We start from the raw sequence: 19642 nt of genomic DNA, 5'->3' as shown, positions 1-19642 counted from the left end.
TCAACTGAGGCGATAAAGGGTGGGGCAGACCGACTGCGCCCTCAATTCCTTCTCAATGTTGCATGGTCCAAGTCGGAGCTTCTGCTTTTTTCTCATCTCTTGTGATGCACTTTCAGAATTTCTTGTATATACTTAGCATTTTATTGTGGGGTGTTATTTTTGGTGGTAGTAGTAGTAGTTGGTGGTGGTGTTAGTAGTAGTTTTCTTAGGATTTAAGGACTTTGGGACACTGCTTTGGTGGTTTCCCTGCCGTCCACCCCCAGCACCCACACCTGGATACTGGATTATGCTGAAGATGCTGAGGTTCAAGATCTGCACTTCCTGCCCTCACTTGTTTTCAATCAGCGACAGCACCAGCCCTGCTTTTATTTCTTGGGGGAAGCCCATGTCACATTCAGGGGCAGTGTCTGCCTCTCCTTCCTTGCCAGTACCTGCAGTTAGATCAAGGCTGAGCAACCTCTCTGTACATCAGCCTGAGCAGTCGAGGAATGTACCCCCTACCATGGAGCTCCAGTCCAGTTCCACCAATACCAGTGCTAAGGCCCAAGAAAGACACTGCATCCTCCACAAGTTCTGACCATGGAGAAACGGCGTGTTTCAAGGCCCACAAGCACTACAAGAAGTAACATAGAATGCCAGAACCGCCGATTCCAGTCACTGAGTCTCATATCTCCTCTTCATCAGTATTGCCGGAACCACAGGAATCATCAGTTCTGAAGCAGCCTTCTGCCCATGTTCCAGCTCTGATTCTGTCTGTGGAATGACACCGGGAGACTCAAGTCGGTTCCTGGACCTCATGAACTGTTTGCCCTAGATGAGATGAAATCCCTGCATCTTCTAGTGCATTTGGCTCCAAAGAGACTCTGGTCCCCTGATTTGGACTTGCCACCTTCAGGTCATGTTCCTGAGTGCTCCCCTGCGACATTCTCAGTTTTGCCAGTTCCGGCGGCTCTGCCTTTTGAACAAGGATCTGACTTCTCAGTGTTGGAAGATTCAGATGGTGCACATGGTCCACCATTCCCATACCAACAGCAAAAATATCCGAAGGCTCTGCTGGCCCAGTGGCAATATTCTCCCTTCCCTCAACCCAGGAGCCATTGGTACCCAGCTCCATGGGGACCACCACAGCAACTGCCAGATCCGCCTGGTTGGCCATACTGGGAGTCTTGGCCCCAGTATCTGCCTTTAGAACCTTTTGGATCTGCTCAAAAGGAGTCCCCCACCTCACCACTCTGGCCTTCATTGGGTAGACATTTGGAACCACGGTTGGAGGATGCACCAATCAGCCTGACTCCAATGGTACTGCCAGATCTGGAGCGGCTCCCCTCCTCGTCTCCGGATGTGGCAGTGTCCTCAACTCCTTCCTCCCCCCATGGATGACTACCACCAGTTCCAGGAGTTGTTAAGGAGGGTGGTTGAGGCCCTCCACATTCCACTGGAGGAGGTGCAGGACAGCTAGCATCGGTTACTGGACATTTTGCATGCATCAAAATCAGAACAAAGTAGTGCTACTGATCAATGATGCCATTCTCCAACTGTCCTGCACCATCTGGCATACCTGGCAACTTGTGCACCCACCCCGAAGGAGGCAGAAAAGATGTACTCTGTACTGGGGAAGGAGTCTGAGTTTCTATTTTCTCACCCCTCACCCAATTCCCTGGTTATTCAAGCTGGCACTGAGTGGGCTAGACAGCAGCACCCACATTCCACTCCGACTGACAAGGGTAAGAGACTGGACCTTCTGGGTTGTAAGGTCTTTTCATCATCCAGCCTTCAGTTTCGCATCTCTAATTACCTGGCATTACTGGGCAGGCATGGCTTTTTGAATTATGGCCAGTTAGCAGAATTTGCGGACAAGCTTCCCCAGCAGGGCCATGCCTATTTCCAGGCTATTTTAGAGGCAGGCAGCTTGGTTGCCAGGACGACGCTCCAGGCCATGGTAGATTTGGCGGACACGTTTTGTGCACTAAGGCCACAGGGATTATCATGAGGAGAGAATCCTGGTTACATTCCTCTGGTTTCCCAAGGGAGGTACAGAACACAACTGAGGAACTCCCCTTCAATGAATCTCAACTCTTCAACCAGAAGACTGACATTCTCTATTCTCACTCAAAGACTTTAGAGCCAATCTGTGATCTCTGGGCATTTATACACCAGCACCCAAATGCAAATTCTATCGGCCACCTACTCCACAATATACAGAGTGCCTCAGTTTTTCCACCAGTGGTCTTATGAGCCTCCCCACAAGCATCAAAACACTCAATGGCCCCATCTGCCTGGCCCGTCAGCACAGTCCTTGACACCACACACTCAATCTTTGCATAAGCTATGTTTCTGAGTGCATCTAGAGAGCCGTCAACCAAATTGCAACCCACCGTTCTTGCACTCCACTCCATTCAGGGGTCATCTAGTGCTATTTCTACCAGCCTGGAACATGATAACAATAGACAAGTGAGTCCTGGGTGTCATTTAACATGGCTATATGATCAAGTTCACAACGCTACCTCATCCACATCCCCCATCCTGATCCTGCTTCCAGGACCACTCTCACAGCAGTATCCTTGCCCTGGAGGTGGACTATCTCCTACAGAGAGGGGCAATAGAGCCTATGCCACAGCCTTTCAAGATACAGGGTTCTATTCCACCTACTTCCTGGTACCCAAGAAAAAGAGAGGATGAGACTAATCCTAGATCTTTGTCATCTCAACTGCTTCATACACAAATCAAAGTTCCATATGGTCACACTTGTGGCCAGCATACCGTCCTCACTAGAAAAAGGCATGTGGTTTATGGCTCTTGATATGCAAGACTCTTACTATCATGTAGATATCCATTTGACCCACAGATGATTTCTGAGGTTTACTGTGGGCCCTTGGCACTTCCAATACAGGATTCTACCGTTCAGACTCACTGCTGCTCCCTGGGTCTTCACCAAGGTCTTCTCTATAGTGGCGGCACTACCTCTGGCATCAAGGTGTTCTCATCTTCCCTTATCTCAATGACTAGCTGCTGGCAGTGTAATACAGACACAGAGCTCGAGCATTGACTTCCCTGCTGCTTCTACTCCTCTCCTCCTTGGGGGTGAGTGTAAACATTGAAAAATCAATGTTGGACCCCACACAGTCTCTGGAGTTCAACGGGGCGTACATCAACGCGGTCTCTGCATATGCCTACCTACCACAGGACTGGTTCCTGGCCCTGCTAGAACTGATTGCTTCGGTGACTTCCAGTCCTTCTGTTCCAGCCAGAACTTGCCTTTCCCCTCTTGGCTATGTGGTGGCGTGCACATATGTCACTGCCTTCACTCTTCTTTGCTTCTGCTGTCTACAGCTGTGGCTACAGAAAGCCCATTCTCCGATGCTCCACTCCATGAACACCCTAATGACTGCCCCCACCCCAGGGTTCTTTCCTCCCTTTGGTAAAGGATGGACCCAGATCAGATTTGCACCTGATTGCCTTTCCTTCCATCCTCCCTAAGCATGATGATCATTATGGACACATCACTTAACAGATGGGGTGCCCACATGTGAGAACACATGATGGAAGGGATTTGGACCATTCGGGAATCCAGGATGCACATCAACATCCTAGAACTTAAGGCAGTATGGAGAGCATGTCACGCATTTCTCCTGTTCATCCACTCCCACCATATTCTCATCATGTTGGACAACATCACTATAATTTACTACAGAAACAAACAAGAGGGCACCAGGTCGCTGTTGCTTTGTGTGGAAGCAGTTCGCTCTGGAAATGGTGCATCGCACACAGTATCCTGTTGTCAGAGGCTTATCTCCTGGGAACTCAGCAGATGCTCTGAGCAGGATTTCCTGGCCAACCACGAATGGGAACTACACGACTCTGTGGTCAAGGATATTTTTCACTGTCTCCACCCCTTGGGGTACAAGCCCATTCCACAAGAGTCCAAGCATCAACTATGGCCATGCTTCACGACATGTCATTCATGGACATAGATAAGGCGGCCACTTGGAGTTAAGTGCACACTTTCTCTTCCCATTATGCCCCGGTGAAAGACTGTGTGACAGATGCCTCGTTTGATGTGGCTGCTCTCCATTCCATGGTTCCATCATCTTCCTCTCACCCTCCTCCTAATTAGATACCGCTTGTCAATGAATATATCGCTCAAGGAAGAGGAGGAATTTACTTAACCTGTAATTGGAGGTTCTTTGAGATGCGTGGTCCCTATCTGTATTCCAATCCCTCCCTCCTTCCCCTCTGCTGTGGATCCGATTGATTTGCGGTGGAGAAGGAACTGAGGGTGCAGTTGGTCCGCCCCACCCTTTATCGCCTCAGTCAAAACCATGAGGCGGAACAAGGGTGCATATGCGGACCAATGGACACCACTACATTAAAAGCCCTGGCCCTGGGTGCATGGCCCATGTGCATAATCCTCAGTGGAATACAGACTAACCTCCTCTTCATGAGTCCAGAGACTTCAGAATGGAGGCCATAGTAAATTATCACCCATGACACATGTATCATATTGTGTAATTGATTTTTTTAATGAAGGAAAAAATAATTATTTTAAAAGGTTTATACAGTTTATATTTACCACCACCACATCTTCTGCGGTAAATTTTGAATGGAGATGCAAACCCCTTTGGAAATCTTAGACATAGGCTGTGGACTCCAGGTTGAAAGTCACTGGTTTAAACAATCAAACATACAAAACTGAGCTAAGCCTCATCCACGATATCCCAACCTGCCTGGGTTACCCTGTCTCAACAACAACAATACACTTAAACCCCATAAGTCCATAGCACTGAATGTCCATGGCCACATCGCACAGCTTTATTGCAGGTATCTAAAAGTTTCACTGGGTTACTACTGAGCTGGTGCAGCCAGGTTAATCGTGGATGGCCGTGTGTGGCCAGGCACTGTCCCCTTCTGACTTCAAGTCCAATCTTCAGGGCTCAGAGTGAATGGGCTTCATCTTTGAGGTGAGCTGTATGACCAAAAAGTGCCAGCTAGGAGTGACTGATGAGCCTTTTTTTTTTCAGGAACAGAAAGCAGAGTTATTGGCCTGTAGCTGCTGCACTAAGTGCATGGGCCTTTACCCTGATAAAGTGGAATGATGATCCCTTCCTTCCACTCCATTGGTACCTTCCCTGTGGTTCAAGCGTGGACAAAAAATTGGAATAATGCTACACTTAGGGGCTCTATGGTGCACCTGAGAAGTTCGGGTGTTATGCTGTTGGGTTCAGCAGTACACGCTCTTCTGAGTTTCTTTATGGCAGAATGGACCTCTTCCAATGCAGAGGTTTCGGAATCAGGGATTTCATCTACCAACTTGTCCAGATCTGAGCATGGAGTTGTTCAGGATAGTTAAGTACAGTCTTATAATATTCTTTCCATCTTTGTAGGACTTCTTCTTGGGTTGAGCATGTTTTATCATCAGCCTTATTTATCGGCATAAACCCTGCACAAAGTCCAGTTTTGGATCAAAGTGATTGAATAACTTTGCAGATCATAATTTATTAGATCTTATTCCTTCTTCTATCTCTTTTGCCAAGTTCTCAAAATAAGCTTCATGATCCACTTTTACTCTTGCTCAAAAAATACCCCATTGTCATGGCACTGTCTGGTCTCAGATTTCTTTTGCAAAATTTGAAATGTCTGATCAATTTAGTCAAGGGTGTTGCATGTAGAATTCCAGTTTTGGAATGGCATCTATGACTTCTTGGATGACCGTGCTTATGATTGTCCAAGCTGATTCTGCATCATCTGGGAGAGTGCCAAGTGCATCAAATTTGTTGCACACTGTGACAGAGTACTTATTAGCAAGTGCTGAATGTTCACAGATGCATTGTGCCTATGTTTCATAACAGGTGCACTCCTTTTGAAATCAGAGGGTAATTGCCATTTTAGCACAAGGAGATGATGGTCAGTATTTGCTGGGACTTCTGTACCTCTGTGTACACCCGATATGACCTTACTGTTTTATGATCCAATATATGGTTCAGCTCCTTCCTCGTCCAAGCATCATTGGATATCCAGGTTTCCTGATGAATATCTAAGCACCTGAATCAACTTCCAGTGATGGTAATATTATGAGACATGTAAAAAGAGAGAAATCTCAGAGTTATTTATGGTTCCAGAGAAAAATGGGCCAAGAATAGTCTCAAAGGCATTTCTGGGACAACTTGGTTTAGCGTTCATATATCCAAGAATAATAGGTTCATTGTGCAGTGAAGCAGATTGAGCCATTGCTTCTTGCTGCTAATAGAATTTATCTTTATTAGCATCCTTAGCTACAACAATGGATAGCTGTGCATGGCACCGCGTCAACCTGGCATATAGTAGTCCATCAGAAATAGGGTGCCACACTGAATGATTTATTAAATGGTGGAAAGAGGATGAGTGCCATCTAATTTATGTAGTTAGTTCCTTCAGAATACAGAAGACCTGCATCCTCACAGAATGATGACCATGTTTCACAAGTCGTTGCCTTGGTTATACAATTGCAATGTTGTATCTTTTCAACTCTTGAACTAACAAAACCTGGTACCTGACATCATTTAGGGTTTGTACATTCCTGGTGGCAAATCTGGTGGATTTTTCTCAAATCATTTGTTGATGCCATAGTCATTATGGAGTTCAGCCTAAAGTGTGGACCATGTTTTATTGGATGCTCCTTGATTCCATCTGTGACCTGAGGACAGGGGAGATGTAGCATGGTGATTTGGGGACACTAGCCCTCTTCTCAGAATCCCTTCCACATGGAGCAGAAGGTTCTGAGGTCATAGATCAGCCACCTTTACTGCTGTTTGGGAAATATTTTCCCTTCTTTTCTGGGTCTGCCCTTGGCCTTCACTCGGAACTCTGAGCCAGGGCCCTTATTGGATGTTACTGGCTGGAGTCAGCCAGAACTGAGACTCGTGATGGCAGAGTTGATCACACCCAGAAGTAGCACAGCAAATACTGCTTCCCCATCTGCTATCATAAAGGTATGGGCTTATTGATACGTGAACAAATTATCCCCAAATAAATTCTTTGGCTAGTATTACTACGGAATGAAGAACTGCCACATCGATACAGACACTTGCAAAATTAGTGAGAAGATAAACAAGAGCAGTTACAAGAAAATGTAAATGCTGCTTAAAATGCTGTGGGCTTTTTACGTCCAAGGGATCCCTTCTAAATCTGATTAAAGTCAAGTAACTGGCATGCAGTTCAGATAGCTTAGCAGTGGGAACACATATGATTCACCATATCTGGCACACAGATGTTTCGGTTTGCATTTGATAACTAGCCAGCAAACAGGCAGACACCACATTGTAGAAGGGAATCTTCCACAGATGTTTCTCAGAGAGAGTGAAGTTCACCTTCTGTAGATAAATGACCATTCTCATTCCTTCTCAGAGTATATGCTAGACAGTGGGCAACCCAAATACAGAACAATAATTTTGGCAAGAGCTAATGTATATGTAGACTAGTTAGCACAAAAATAATCTTTCAGTGATGTAAAGGAACACTGAGTTTGCATTGCTAGTTCTGTCCTATTTTAAACTAATTAGCGGGAAAAAGCCTACCTGTTATGTTCTAGAGAACTCAGAATTTGTGCCTTAACAGATTTTGCTGCTGAATCTGGTACTGATGATGACGGTACTGATGATGACAGTCCTGCTGCTACTTAGATCATTAATAATCGTACTCACAAAATTTCCATCTCTTGAGCATCATGAACACACAGCATGGAAAATCTATCATTTGCACTGGGTAATGCAGAATCTAAACTTACATTTACGTAAGTTATGCCCACGTGGTGTGGCACTCTGTCCCCCTCCAGTGGTGGGTAGGCCACATAGAGGTTGATGAGCCTGCTACAGCCCTAGCTAAGAGACCTGGGTCTTCTAGTTCAGGCAGTAGAGGTTCATGCATTAAGATCCAGAGCTCCCAGGTCAATCCCCACCACAAACAGCCCATCCAGGGGTGTCAGCATTACATTTTAAAAAATCAAATATCTCTAGTAGTAAAAGGTGATCATCAAGTGGCTCAGGGCTTGGTATAAAACTTTCTGAGGCCCCCTTTTTCTGGTCCTTTCATAGCCTTTTGAAAGGGAGAGAGGAATAGTTATTACTAAACCTTATAGTAGATTTGGGTTCAGTTCAAGGGATGTGTCAACATACAGCTTAGCTCTTATTTCTCTGAACCTGCTGCACAGTTGTGAAAATAATCTGCCCAGATAAGTACACTTCTGTATTTGTTTTTTTCCAGTGACAGCTCAACTAAAGCAATAGAGCAGAGGTAGGAAACCCATTGCTTAGGGCTACCTGTGTGGTTCAGTTGTTAAATATTACAACTTGCTTCATAACCAGATGGATTCAGTTCTGTTGCTAATTGTGTATATGTATGTGAGGCACCCTTGCCCCTCAGTGTCTTATAACCCCACTTCCACTCAAGGAACTCCCAACACAAGTAGTCAGCAATAGCAGTGTAATATAAAGCAAATAGTAATATTTCTCTGCTGTGATTTAGTCATTCCTCTCCCCGCTAGCCTTTAACGAACTTTTGAGATCCTTGCTTATAACTAATTGGCACAAATAGACAGAATGCCTAAAGTGGTCTGAATATAAGTCTTAATACTTGATCAGAATAATGTTTGTTTATTGTACTGGCAATGTAAGACTTAAGGTGTCCTTATTTATTCTCTCCCCCGCTCCTTTCTTTTCCCCTTGCCTTTTTTTCAAACATCTCTCACTTTTTCTTTTGGAAATTAAGTTTTAAAATTTTTAAATAAATGGGATGGATGGGTCACAATTAATAAAGTGGCACTGCCCAAGCTAGTAATGCCCCCTGCTCTTGAAAACATATTCATATTTTCTAACTAGCTAAATTAGACATGCATACAGACAGGGGAGAAATTTCATTATCAATGGCTAGAATTGGATGGAATTGAGTATTTTCTCTACAAAATCTAGGTCATTTCTCCCTGGTCCCTTCTCTTACCAGTAGACCATATTTTCTCAGATTGGCAGCTAACATGGACTTTGCTGTTCCTCAGGAGTAAGAATTGTTCTTTTGAGAGTTAATACAAATTGTCATAATGGGCAAAGCAGCAATATATGTGGCTGGAATGTCATTCTGACTCAAATTCCTCTATACAATGTTTGATGGTGGGATCAACTAGAGAGATGTATGAATAACTTTTCTGTCCTGTGATTTTGTATTTGTTATGCTGGGAATTCATACATATAGAATGGGGACCTAGGATAGTGTCCTGGAGATGTAAAATAGCTCTGGAGTGTAGAGCATGCACACTCAGAGAGACTGGATGGAAAATATTTAGACTGTGACTCACCAGAGCTGGGATTGTACCTTCTTTTCTGTTTGGAAAATGCCCAGGAGATACAAAAGCAAAATACCTGATAATATACCTGAAGCTATATGTTAGTTCAGCTTTCTTTAGTTTAGTTGAGATGATATAAGAAAATGTTACAATGAATTGTAAGGAAATATGTGCCCAGATATAACTTCTTGGTGAGACATATACTTCTGTTTCATAAAAGAAATGTCAGTGTTTTTAAAGAAATAAAAATAGATGATGTTGCAGTTGGTCCATTGTATGATGTTGACTTGAAGGGAAATCTATTCACATTGGACCTAGAAATTACTATATAAGGAAAATGCCCTTTTTATTAGTGAAAATTTACTTGCTGAAAATCAAACTAACAATAAACACAGTCTTATACTAGTTAAGAGTTGCTTACAAAGCAACAAAAACATCCTATCTATTGTATCATTGGTTGAGCGGCTGTATATTCTGTAAAATGGCCAGCAAAGAAGGCAGACAATTAGCATAGTCAAAGGTATCTCTTTACCTTTCCTCCTCTGCAGCATGTGATGTATGCCTGGCTTCAACCCACCTGGACATCAAGAATACCATTCTTTCCACCAGGCCACAATGTGTCCCATATTGTAAGGAAACATAGCGCCAAGAAAAAACACCACCAGAAACATTGCAATTTACAGTGCTGAAATTATACTGGATTAAATAACTGGAAGTATTTGAGCGATAGAGTAAAATTAACTCATTGATAGTGTAATCTCTCTAATGATCACATATGTAATATTATATTTTTGTATGTCCTACCTAATCACATCCATAGGTTCCTTAGATTTATGCTATGTCTTCCTTCTTTGATGAAGAGCCATGGGAAAAGGAATATGCACTGTCCAGGATGCCGGAAGATTATGGCATGAAAGCATTATGTTAAAGCTGTTTCAAATTATAAAGCATGCAGGAAAACAAAATCTATTAATAGGATTCACTGGTGATGATGTGTTTGGGGGGATGGGGAAGAAAGGTTGATGGTGTTTGTTATTCCCCTCAACTATTTGTGTATGGGTTCTCTATATACTCACTCTTCTTCCAAATGGTTGTGAGGAAATGGCCAAGATTAGCCAAAGTAAATAATCCAAAACATTGTACCCTCGCCTGTAGACATAGCCTATAGACATTGTGCACTACTTTTGGAGCAAGCCCCATGAAATCTGAGATCAGTCAGAATTCCTGAGGTCCTTCCTAAATCTTAGCAAACAGCACCACTGCTAAATATCCAAGCAAGTTTGCTTGGGAGCTGAAAGACTGTATTGTATATGTATATGTAATATTAAATACTTCCAAACCAGCTTTCATTTGTGGACCAGAAAACACTTTACAAACACTAATATAGTAAACTTCATAACACCTCTGCATGGTAGCTAATTATTACTCCATTTTACAGATGGGAAAACTGAGACACAAAAGGATAAAGCAATTTGCCCAATACCATAGAACCCAGAATTCCTAACTTTCATTCCCTATCATGTTTGGTGTTTTTTTTTTCTTATTGTGCTTTGAAAATACTGAGAGTTCTTCATTCCTTCACTGTGTCCAGCATGAATGTGTTTGCATTACTATCTGTGTAAAATAGAGATAGCTACATACACAGCTCAGAAGTTGAGAAACAATTTCCTTTAAAAGTTATTTCCTTTGTTCTGGATAATTTACAACATATGTTTTTGTGAATCTGCCTAGGGCATCAAGCCTGATGTGGTTAGGTTAACATTAGTGCCAGAGTCTTTTGCTCATGACTTCATGCAGCAGTTGAGCTTTCCTAAAGTTCTAAACCCACATTATGTCTGTGGTGCTTCTTTGCATTATAACTCCTTTTAACATTTTTACATGACAGAAAGTCAGATGTTGGAGGAAGCCTTTAGAGGAATTTAGGATATCAGCTCAATTTGTCTGAGATAAACAGGAGGAGTTTGGATGTGTTAAGCAGTTTTGCCAAGAGGAGATTTGTCCATAACAATCATAACAACTTTTTGGTTGACTAGATCTGTGACATCTTCATTTAAATTTTCCAAAGATGGACTTCATTTTCCCCCTGGAACCAAACCTTAGTTACTAGTAATGCATTATGTAAAATAGTTAAGCCCACTGTGGTCCAAACAAATGTAACTTTGGAAGAGTTGTTTTTTAAAATAACATATTTCTGTTTGATTATTAAAATGCTGATTTTAAAATGACTTTTTCCCGTTTCTATTAAACATGGTTTAGTTGTTGCATTAACTGCTTTGCTGCTGATGCTGAATGTGTGTAAATTCTGGCAGCCTTTTTTAACCAAATACCACTTAAAATGAATGGAATAGTACCAGTTACGTCCCACCTTAAGACTGTTGGAAATACATAACATGCCTTTCAGCAATGGTGGTAACAGGAAAGAAATATTTCTTTAGTACTAAATCTTTAAGATCTATAGTTGTCTGAGTTTCTATATATAGCAAATGGTGTGCTTTAAACATTCAGGTTTTCCTCTGTGTACATTTTTGCAGTAACAAAGTATAGAGATTAAAAGAATAGATCAAATCCCTAAAATGTGCTGTGGAGAATGTTTTTTACAGCTAGATTGATAAAAAAAGTAACTCTGTTAAAACCTTGGGTAAAAGTTTATATTTCTTGCAGCGGCCTCTGCATGTGAAATGTAGTTGGCAAGTATTTTTATGTGTGCCTGTTAGTTTGAATGCGCGATGCTGATCTGTTTTTTGTCCTCCCTGACGGTTATTATATCCTAATGGGTGCAACACTGCACTAATGATCCTTGTGTATATAAATTCTTCTTGTTGTGTGCAGACACCATAGGGCCACATAAAAATGTTTGCCTCAATTTCCCTGCAAAAAAGGAGCTCAGAAACCAGACTTGGCCAAGTAACAGATTTTTAAAGGTAGAGGAACCCAATAAAATTACCAGCTTTTCACAGCATGAGTCTACTTCCTTTTGACATATTGTGAGGTGTAGGTGAAATATTCTAACTGAACTGACAGTGTAAGGAGGACAGCTAACTAGAAAGCAAGATAAAAGTAAAACCCACCAATGATGATTGATATTGCAGTAGCTATTAATTGTTTTGGAACCTCTTTTGTAGATTTCTGACACTTCTCCTTTATAACTTACTCCTGTGCAAGTCTTGGTGTAATGAGATTTAATGTAGTAAAGTACCACAGTCAAATGTACTGTATCAGGGAGTTATTTTTAATACTGTAGTTTCTTGAGACACATGAGTCACAAAATGTTTTTTAAGAGGATTAAGGAGCTTTAGCTTTAATCTAGATCTGAAAAAAAAAAGTAAAAATAATCACAGAATGCTTCTTCCATATAGTTCAATGAATGTTGTTAAAATGGCACCAATTCAAATGAGGTTATGCAACATATTGTGAATTTAGTGCACACACTTTAAGTATAGTATATAACAGCTCAGGATTCAGATACTGTGCAAATGTGAACTTGGGGATCACTGCCATCACTCCAGAATTTGAGAGGCGGGGGGTAAGAAACCAAGCAAATTGTTATGATTGTACATTTTCCCATTTTTGCATAGTACTTCCAACATGAAGGATGCTAACTTTGTTGAGAGTGGGTGAAGAAAATACATAGGGATAGATTATTAAAGTTATTTAGGCACCTAGAGATGCATATAGGTGACTAGAGGCATTTTCAAAAGCACATGGTTGCCCAACTGCCACTTTTGAAAATCCCACAAGACATCTACATGATTCTTTAGGTGCCTGAATACATTTAAAAATCTGGCCATAGGCCCCAATTTAGTTGCTAGCATGTGAGCTCAGCTGTCTGCCTGTGCCTTAGCAATAACTGTAGGACTGGAGCCCTACTAAGTCAGAAAGCAGTATCTCTGTGCTGTTTAATACAAGTAATCAGTTGTTCAAAGGATAAAATAACTCATGTTTGTCTTCCTTTGTATTTAAGCTTATTATCGATTATTATTGATTCAGTTTAAAGTCAGTTTAGATATTAGAATATATTTGAATATTTTAATTTCCCCCCTTAAACTTTTAAGGCTCAATGATTGGTTTAATCCTGTCAATTTATTTTAATGTAACTGGTTATTGTACTCTTCTTTATTTAACAATAGTTATATCTGGGTATTTAGCATAAAAATGAAAAATGTCCATAATGTTGGAGCCTTTTCTGTCCAGTAAATCATCCTCCATTTGGAGATATAAGCACTAACATAATAACAATCCTGATTTTTGTGTTATCATTCTTGTACTTTTTGTAATTGAAAATATCAGTTATAATTATATTTCTGTACATTTAAGATCTTTGTTATTAGTTACTTCTTTTATTATCCATAGAGCTAGTAAAAATTATCATACATTCATCAACTGAAAACTGATGATTGCTTCATTGCAAGTCCATTTACCAGTTTGAACTAAACAACTATACATACTGTAGAAGCTGATGGAAAGACATACTGGTGAAATCTAAAATAAAAATAATAAAAATCTTCCCTTTTTAAACGCATTTTTCAATAGCCCAAGATAGGATGGGAGAGAAATGAAACTGAGAGGGGAAAATTTAAGCTAAAAATCAGAAAAATGTCTTGATAATGAGATGTATTAGGCTGTGGAAATGGACTTTCAAGAGAAGTCCCAGTCTCTTGAGACCTTTTGAAATTGGACTGGATACTACATTAGAGAATGTCTTATGTAAAACAAGCTTCAGTTGGCAGGTAGATGATCTAATAGATTCCATCTCTAACTATGTTTATTTGAATATAAAATAATTAGCTTAGCTGTTTAGCTCTTTTGTATTTGTCTAAACATTTTAGTTCTAAAAATGTGACAAATATAGAAGTAAATCTTCCTTTTTTTCATTGGTAATATCTTTCTCCCTGCCACTTTCCTGCCCCTTTAGCCAAGGTGCAATGTCAACAACAGATGGAATCATAATTGACAGACAAAATTTTAAAGCATTCTAAATGTCACTGATCGTTTTAATAAAATTAATTAGCCTGCCACAGAGAAAATTTACTAGCCTGCTGGTTAATTTCAGAATGTAAAATCGTGGGGTAGGAGGGAGTGCAGGAGAAACCTTATTACTTTTGAATAATTATTTAAAGATGTGTGCCTTGTCTAATTCAAACATCATCAATGGCGAATGCAGCAACAGCTTTTTATATCTTTTAAAATTGCAAGTGATCACATCTCAACATATAAGTGAGGAAATCAAATACAGCTGAAATTTAAAGGTATCGATCGGGTACCAACTAATGATAATTCACTGGTCACATAGAAAACTACTGAAGCCTTAGTTTTGATGGTGATGTTATTAATATTCCTATTACTATTTAATGTAAGTAGATAATTTAGATTCAAGATACAAAGCGGCTTGAAATTATATGACTAAATGAATGTAATGTTCCGAATCTTGATAAAAACACATTTTGTTTTCAGAAGAAATGAAAGCTCTTTAGTCATTTCTGTGACATTACATAAAAAATCTTATTGGCAGTGAATATTCACTTCACAGTGCACCTGATACCTGCAGTCTGATTTAGTTTTGAAAAACACGACTAATATAGTGCCTAAATTAAATTGCAGTGAGACATGCAGATGATAGAATTAAATAATGCCATGAAATTCAGATCTGCAGTAGGAACCAGTTTAGCCTTTTTCATTTTTTTTTTTAAATTTCAGTGGGCAAAGGAAGTGAACAGTAATCTGCTGAATAGAGAAGTTCATATATCGCTATTAGAGCTGGTTAGAAATTTCCCCACAGAACAGGTTTCCAATAAAAAACACTGATTTAACGAAATCAAAACATTCTGCAGGAACATGTCAGTTCTGACAACGTTTGAGAGAAACCTGCCTGGCTTCCTGCCAGCTCACCTGCTGCACAGCTCCTCAAGCTTCCCAGCTCGTCAGCAGCCCACCTAGCAGGCTGCTGGGGGTCCAGCGATTCCAGGCTCCGTGGCTCCGTGCCAGCCTAGGCTACCAGGGCTTCCAGCCTCTTGACTCCTTGACATCCTGGCTGTTAAGAAGCCAGGGAATTCAGGTTCCCCAGCTGGCCAGCTCTTTGGAGTGCCAGGCAGCCAACTGGCCACTTCCTTGGCTCCTTGCTGTCTAGCTCCCCAAGCGACCCAAAATGCTGGATGGCCAGCTGGTCAGCTCCCTGGGTTCTTAGGCTCCCAAGCAGCCTGTCCAAAATTGGGAAAAAGTCAAAAAATTAATTTTTCAAGTGAGCTAAATTTTTAAAAAGTCCATTTCTGGAGAACAGTGATGAATTTTTTCAGCTTGCTCCTGGAGCGGCTCCCATCCCAGGCTAGCTTCCCAGGCTGCCCGACTCCATGGGCGGACAGTTCCCCGACTGCCTAGGTGCCCCAACTCTATGGCCAACCTAGAGAGCCACCTGCACTGGGAGTCAGGCAGCCCCAGGAGCAAGCTGAAAAAATTCATTACAGTTTTCTGAAACTTAATGTTGTGAAAATTCAGCTCCTGTGACATATTTCGAATTTATGATTTTCTCCCAATTTAGGACAAAAGAATTTCAAAAACTTCAAAAAAGTTTGCGTGAGTTCAATTCTGTTTTCTGTCCAGTTGTGATCGATAAGATATGCTACCTAGAAAACAGAGGTTAACCCAATATGTTTTTTTTAGTATGTAATTTGTTATTTTATCCTTTACAGCTACACTAAATGTGGATGACTCCATAGTAGACCTGGAAACACTGGAAGCACTGTATGAGAATGTAAGTATGAGGAAAACATCGTGTGAAACAGCACAATGTTCATAGTTTCAGATTTTTACCAAGTGCAAACACACTCAAAGAATAAATACAGTTTTATTTTGTGACCATATTACACAAAAGAGAGTATATAAAAATGATTTTTCTTAGGGAATGTAAGAGTATTAGTGGATATCTTCAAAATGTAGTTAGCCAACACAATGCATGTATTTTGCCAGATCAAGTCTCATGTGGGGAATATACTGTATATACTCATTCATAAGCCAATTTTTTTTAGTAACAAAGGGAAGCACCAGAGACGGGGGTCGGCTTATGAACGGGTATAGAGAGGGAGAGGTGGGACACAGCCCCTCCCCCCAACAGAGGGAGCAAGGAGAGGCAGCACAGCCAGCAGAGCCAGAAGGGAAGAGGCGGGGCCAGAGTCTCTCCGCTTCTGGCCACACTGCTCCCCCCCAGCCTCCGAAGCAGCTGCAGCTCTGGGGCTGGCAGGCTGCAGCCGTGCCGCTCCGCCCCCCCCCCCCCCAGAGCAGGCTGCAGCCGTGCCGCCCAGCCCACCGGAACACGCTGCGTCCAGGCCACCTGGCCCAGCCCGCTGGAACATGCTGCGGCCGTGCCACCTGGTCTGGCCCGCCGGAGCAGGCTGCGGCAGCGCTGCCCAGCCTGCCAGAGCAGCTCCAGCCAGGCCAGAGACATCCTCCCCTGGCCCTCCCCAGATAAGGTGGGAAGGGATGGGATGGGGAGAGTGTGGGGGTCCCAGGCTAGGGGTGGGGTCATATGGGGGAGTGGTCACAGAGGTTACTCCCCTGAACCCCAGCTTCTCCCCCCAAAAAAATTTCCCCACCAGTTGCTGTCCCAGTCCGTCAGGGTAAGCAGCTGGCGCGCCGGGACACTTTGTTTACTTAGGTTTACCTCCGTGCCTGCAGACGCTCGAGGTAAACAAACCATCTCGGCCCACCAGTGACTCATCCTGGTGGCCTGGGAACCAAAGTTTGCTGACCCCTGAATAGGGTCGGTTTATGAACGGGTCATAAATTTTTTTCCATTTTTACTTATCCATTTTGGGGGGGGAGGGTCAGCTTATAAACGAACCGTCTTATGATCGAGTATATACGGTAAATATATCCAAAACAATTGGAGCTGGATTAAGATTAAACAAGTTGCAACAAAAGATGTTGCATGACCTGTCGTCTTCTCCCCCAAAAAATATTGGCCTCCCACCACAGAGAGTCTGCTCCTCACTGTCTATATCTTCTCCCAGTCTATTCCACTTCTCCAGGTCTATATCGTACCTTGGGCAGACTTTTCCTTCCCCCTGCCCCCAGTTCACTTTTCTCTAGGTCATAGCCTGGGAGGGTGTCCCCTTTCCAGATCTTCACCCCCTCAAACGTTAAGACTACTTTTAAGGCATACTATGTGATTTGCTTTGTCTTGCCTTCCCCAGCCAACTATTCTACAACACAATACAGTGTGCAACAGCTTGTGTTTTTTCTTTCTATTTGGTAACCAGGAAGCTCTAGAGGGAGTTGAGTTATGAGGCAGAGTAACTGGCAGAGGAAGGGGAAGCAAAGCATCTACAGGACCCTGCCAGGAGATATCTTTGACCTTGAAGTGTTTAAGCTCTGGGAAGGAATATTCCCAAACTCACTGTGGGGAAGGGATTTTCTCCACTCCCTCTCTCTACTCTATAAAATGGGAAGGGAAATTTGGAAACATATGTTTAGGGGCTGATTGTGAAAACTGGAGCATAGGACAATTTGAAGGCCTTCTGTAATGTAAGATTTAGATCTTGGTGCACAGAGGTATTAATCTGCTATGCAATAGAATAAATTTGATTTTGTATTGTGACCTTCATAAAACAGTATCACAAAATGCTTCATGGAATTAAATAATACAGGTGCAAAATTCAACTACAAAATGAAAATAGAGAAATAGTTCTGTGAATGTGATGATGGGTTTATAGCAACTTTCTGTATTTATATCCTGCTGGCTCTGTCATGAGAGCACTTGCCCCTAAGGTGAGGGAAACAGCATTATAGGTGCAAACCCTGGCTAGGCTGTAGTTAGAGGGGAAAATACTCAGAAAAGTTCTTCAGTTGGATCCAGCCAAGATAAATACAATGACAAAACAGAGAAAATAAGTCTTGAATCACATAGGTGAGTAACATTAAAAGATATCAAGTGTTCTTCATAATTCAACTCTGTCTCCTGATCTGTATACTAAGTATCATTCCTGGGGGACATTGGAAAAATAGACTGTATAAAATGTAAAAATGGTGACCATTTAAGAATGTTCTCATTTTAGCAGAGCCACAAAGTTCAGCTGCAGACCTCAATCTCCCCTGAGTTTGGGACTGTTCGAGTCTAGAATAGCGGTTTGGGCCTACCTCTCATTTTTTTAATAATAATTTTTCATGTTCCTATATAGTGTCTTACAAGGGACACATAGGCAACTCAGAATTGTGTTATAAAGAAAATGAAATACAAATTATACTCTGTTGAATTGTACTCTATTGAATGTAAGCAGAAAGAAAAAATGTTTATCAACATCCCTTAGAGAGAGGAGGGGAATGCCCTATAGAAATAGTACAAAGTACCCTGTTCATCTTTAATATTACCCCACTTCTGCATGACAAAAACTTGTGTACATGTGGGAATGTGGAAAAGCAGTGACTTTTGGTAAGGAAGCCTGAACAAATTTAATTATATTGAATCAAGTCCTTACCAAATTTGAAAAAAAAAAAAAGCATTACTGGTAGAATAGGGGAGATTTACACTAAAATGGATTACCAGAAACATGTTTTTAAAAAGCCAACTTAAGTAAAGCAGATGAAGGATTTGTTGAATAAGGCATGTTCTCAACTTTATCAAGAAACTTTATCAGACAAAAGAACCTGCATAATTGTAAAGTTATTACTGATATCAGGATGAGAATATATTTTACCAGTCACATTTTTATATCTTTGACCTTGAGCAAAAGACAATGGTATGAGTTTAGCATATAGTATATATAGAATACATGAAGTGAGGCTCTGTGCATTTTTAGGAGCATGTGTGATTTGGGGAAAGTATGTAAAAAGAGAATGGGTGGGGTTTTTAGAGATCAGCAAATAAGAAGATGGGTTGATTGTATTTAAAAGGAAAGCTTCTTATTGCTAGTTTCTAATTACAATCACACAGAGAGCGCAAAAGGATGAACTGGAGAAAATAAAGCAGTATTATGAGACTTCAAAGGAAGAGGAACTGAAGCTCTTGGACAAACCAGAACAGTAAGATTTTTTTAAAATATTTTCCCATTATGCAGAATGGCCGTTGGCTGGGAGGTTGAGGGAGTGTAGGGACAGAATTCTGGCTGGTTAACAGTTTTTAAAAATCCATGTTTGAAGGGATGGTGTGAAAACTGATTACATTGTCCCTTTTTTTGATGTAGTGCGTATAATGTTGCATTGACTGGGACCACTACAACAGATGAAATATACTGTTTTTGCTACATGACCTTGGGCCAGTCACAATTTCTGTGCCTGCATGCTCTCATTTTTAAAATGCTTATCTTCCTCTCCTAGGCATCGAGCCTGAATTAATATTTGTAAAGCAGT

General features: G+C 41.5%; 1 protein-coding gene across 1 annotated transcript in view; it reads left to right on the top strand.

The window, feature by feature from the left end:
* FMN1 (formin 1) overlaps positions 1-19642 on the top strand; it is a 256580-nt gene that overhangs the window by 117716 nt on the left and 119222 nt on the right. The window contains exons 8-9 of the mRNA XM_065403678.1: positions 15991-16052; positions 19227-19315. Of these exons, the coding sequence (XP_065259750.1) occupies positions 15991-16052; positions 19227-19315 (151 nt within the window). The remainder of the gene's footprint in view (positions 1-15990; positions 16053-19226; positions 19316-19642) is intronic.

The sequence above is a fragment of the Emys orbicularis genome, chromosome 4, assembly GCF_028017835.1.
Source record: "Emys orbicularis isolate rEmyOrb1 chromosome 4, rEmyOrb1.hap1, whole genome shotgun sequence".
Taxonomy (NCBI): Eukaryota; Metazoa; Chordata; order Testudines; family Emydidae; genus Emys; species Emys orbicularis.
The sequence above is the reverse complement of the archived record's forward strand: the minus strand, read 5'-3'. Positions and strand labels throughout refer to the sequence as shown.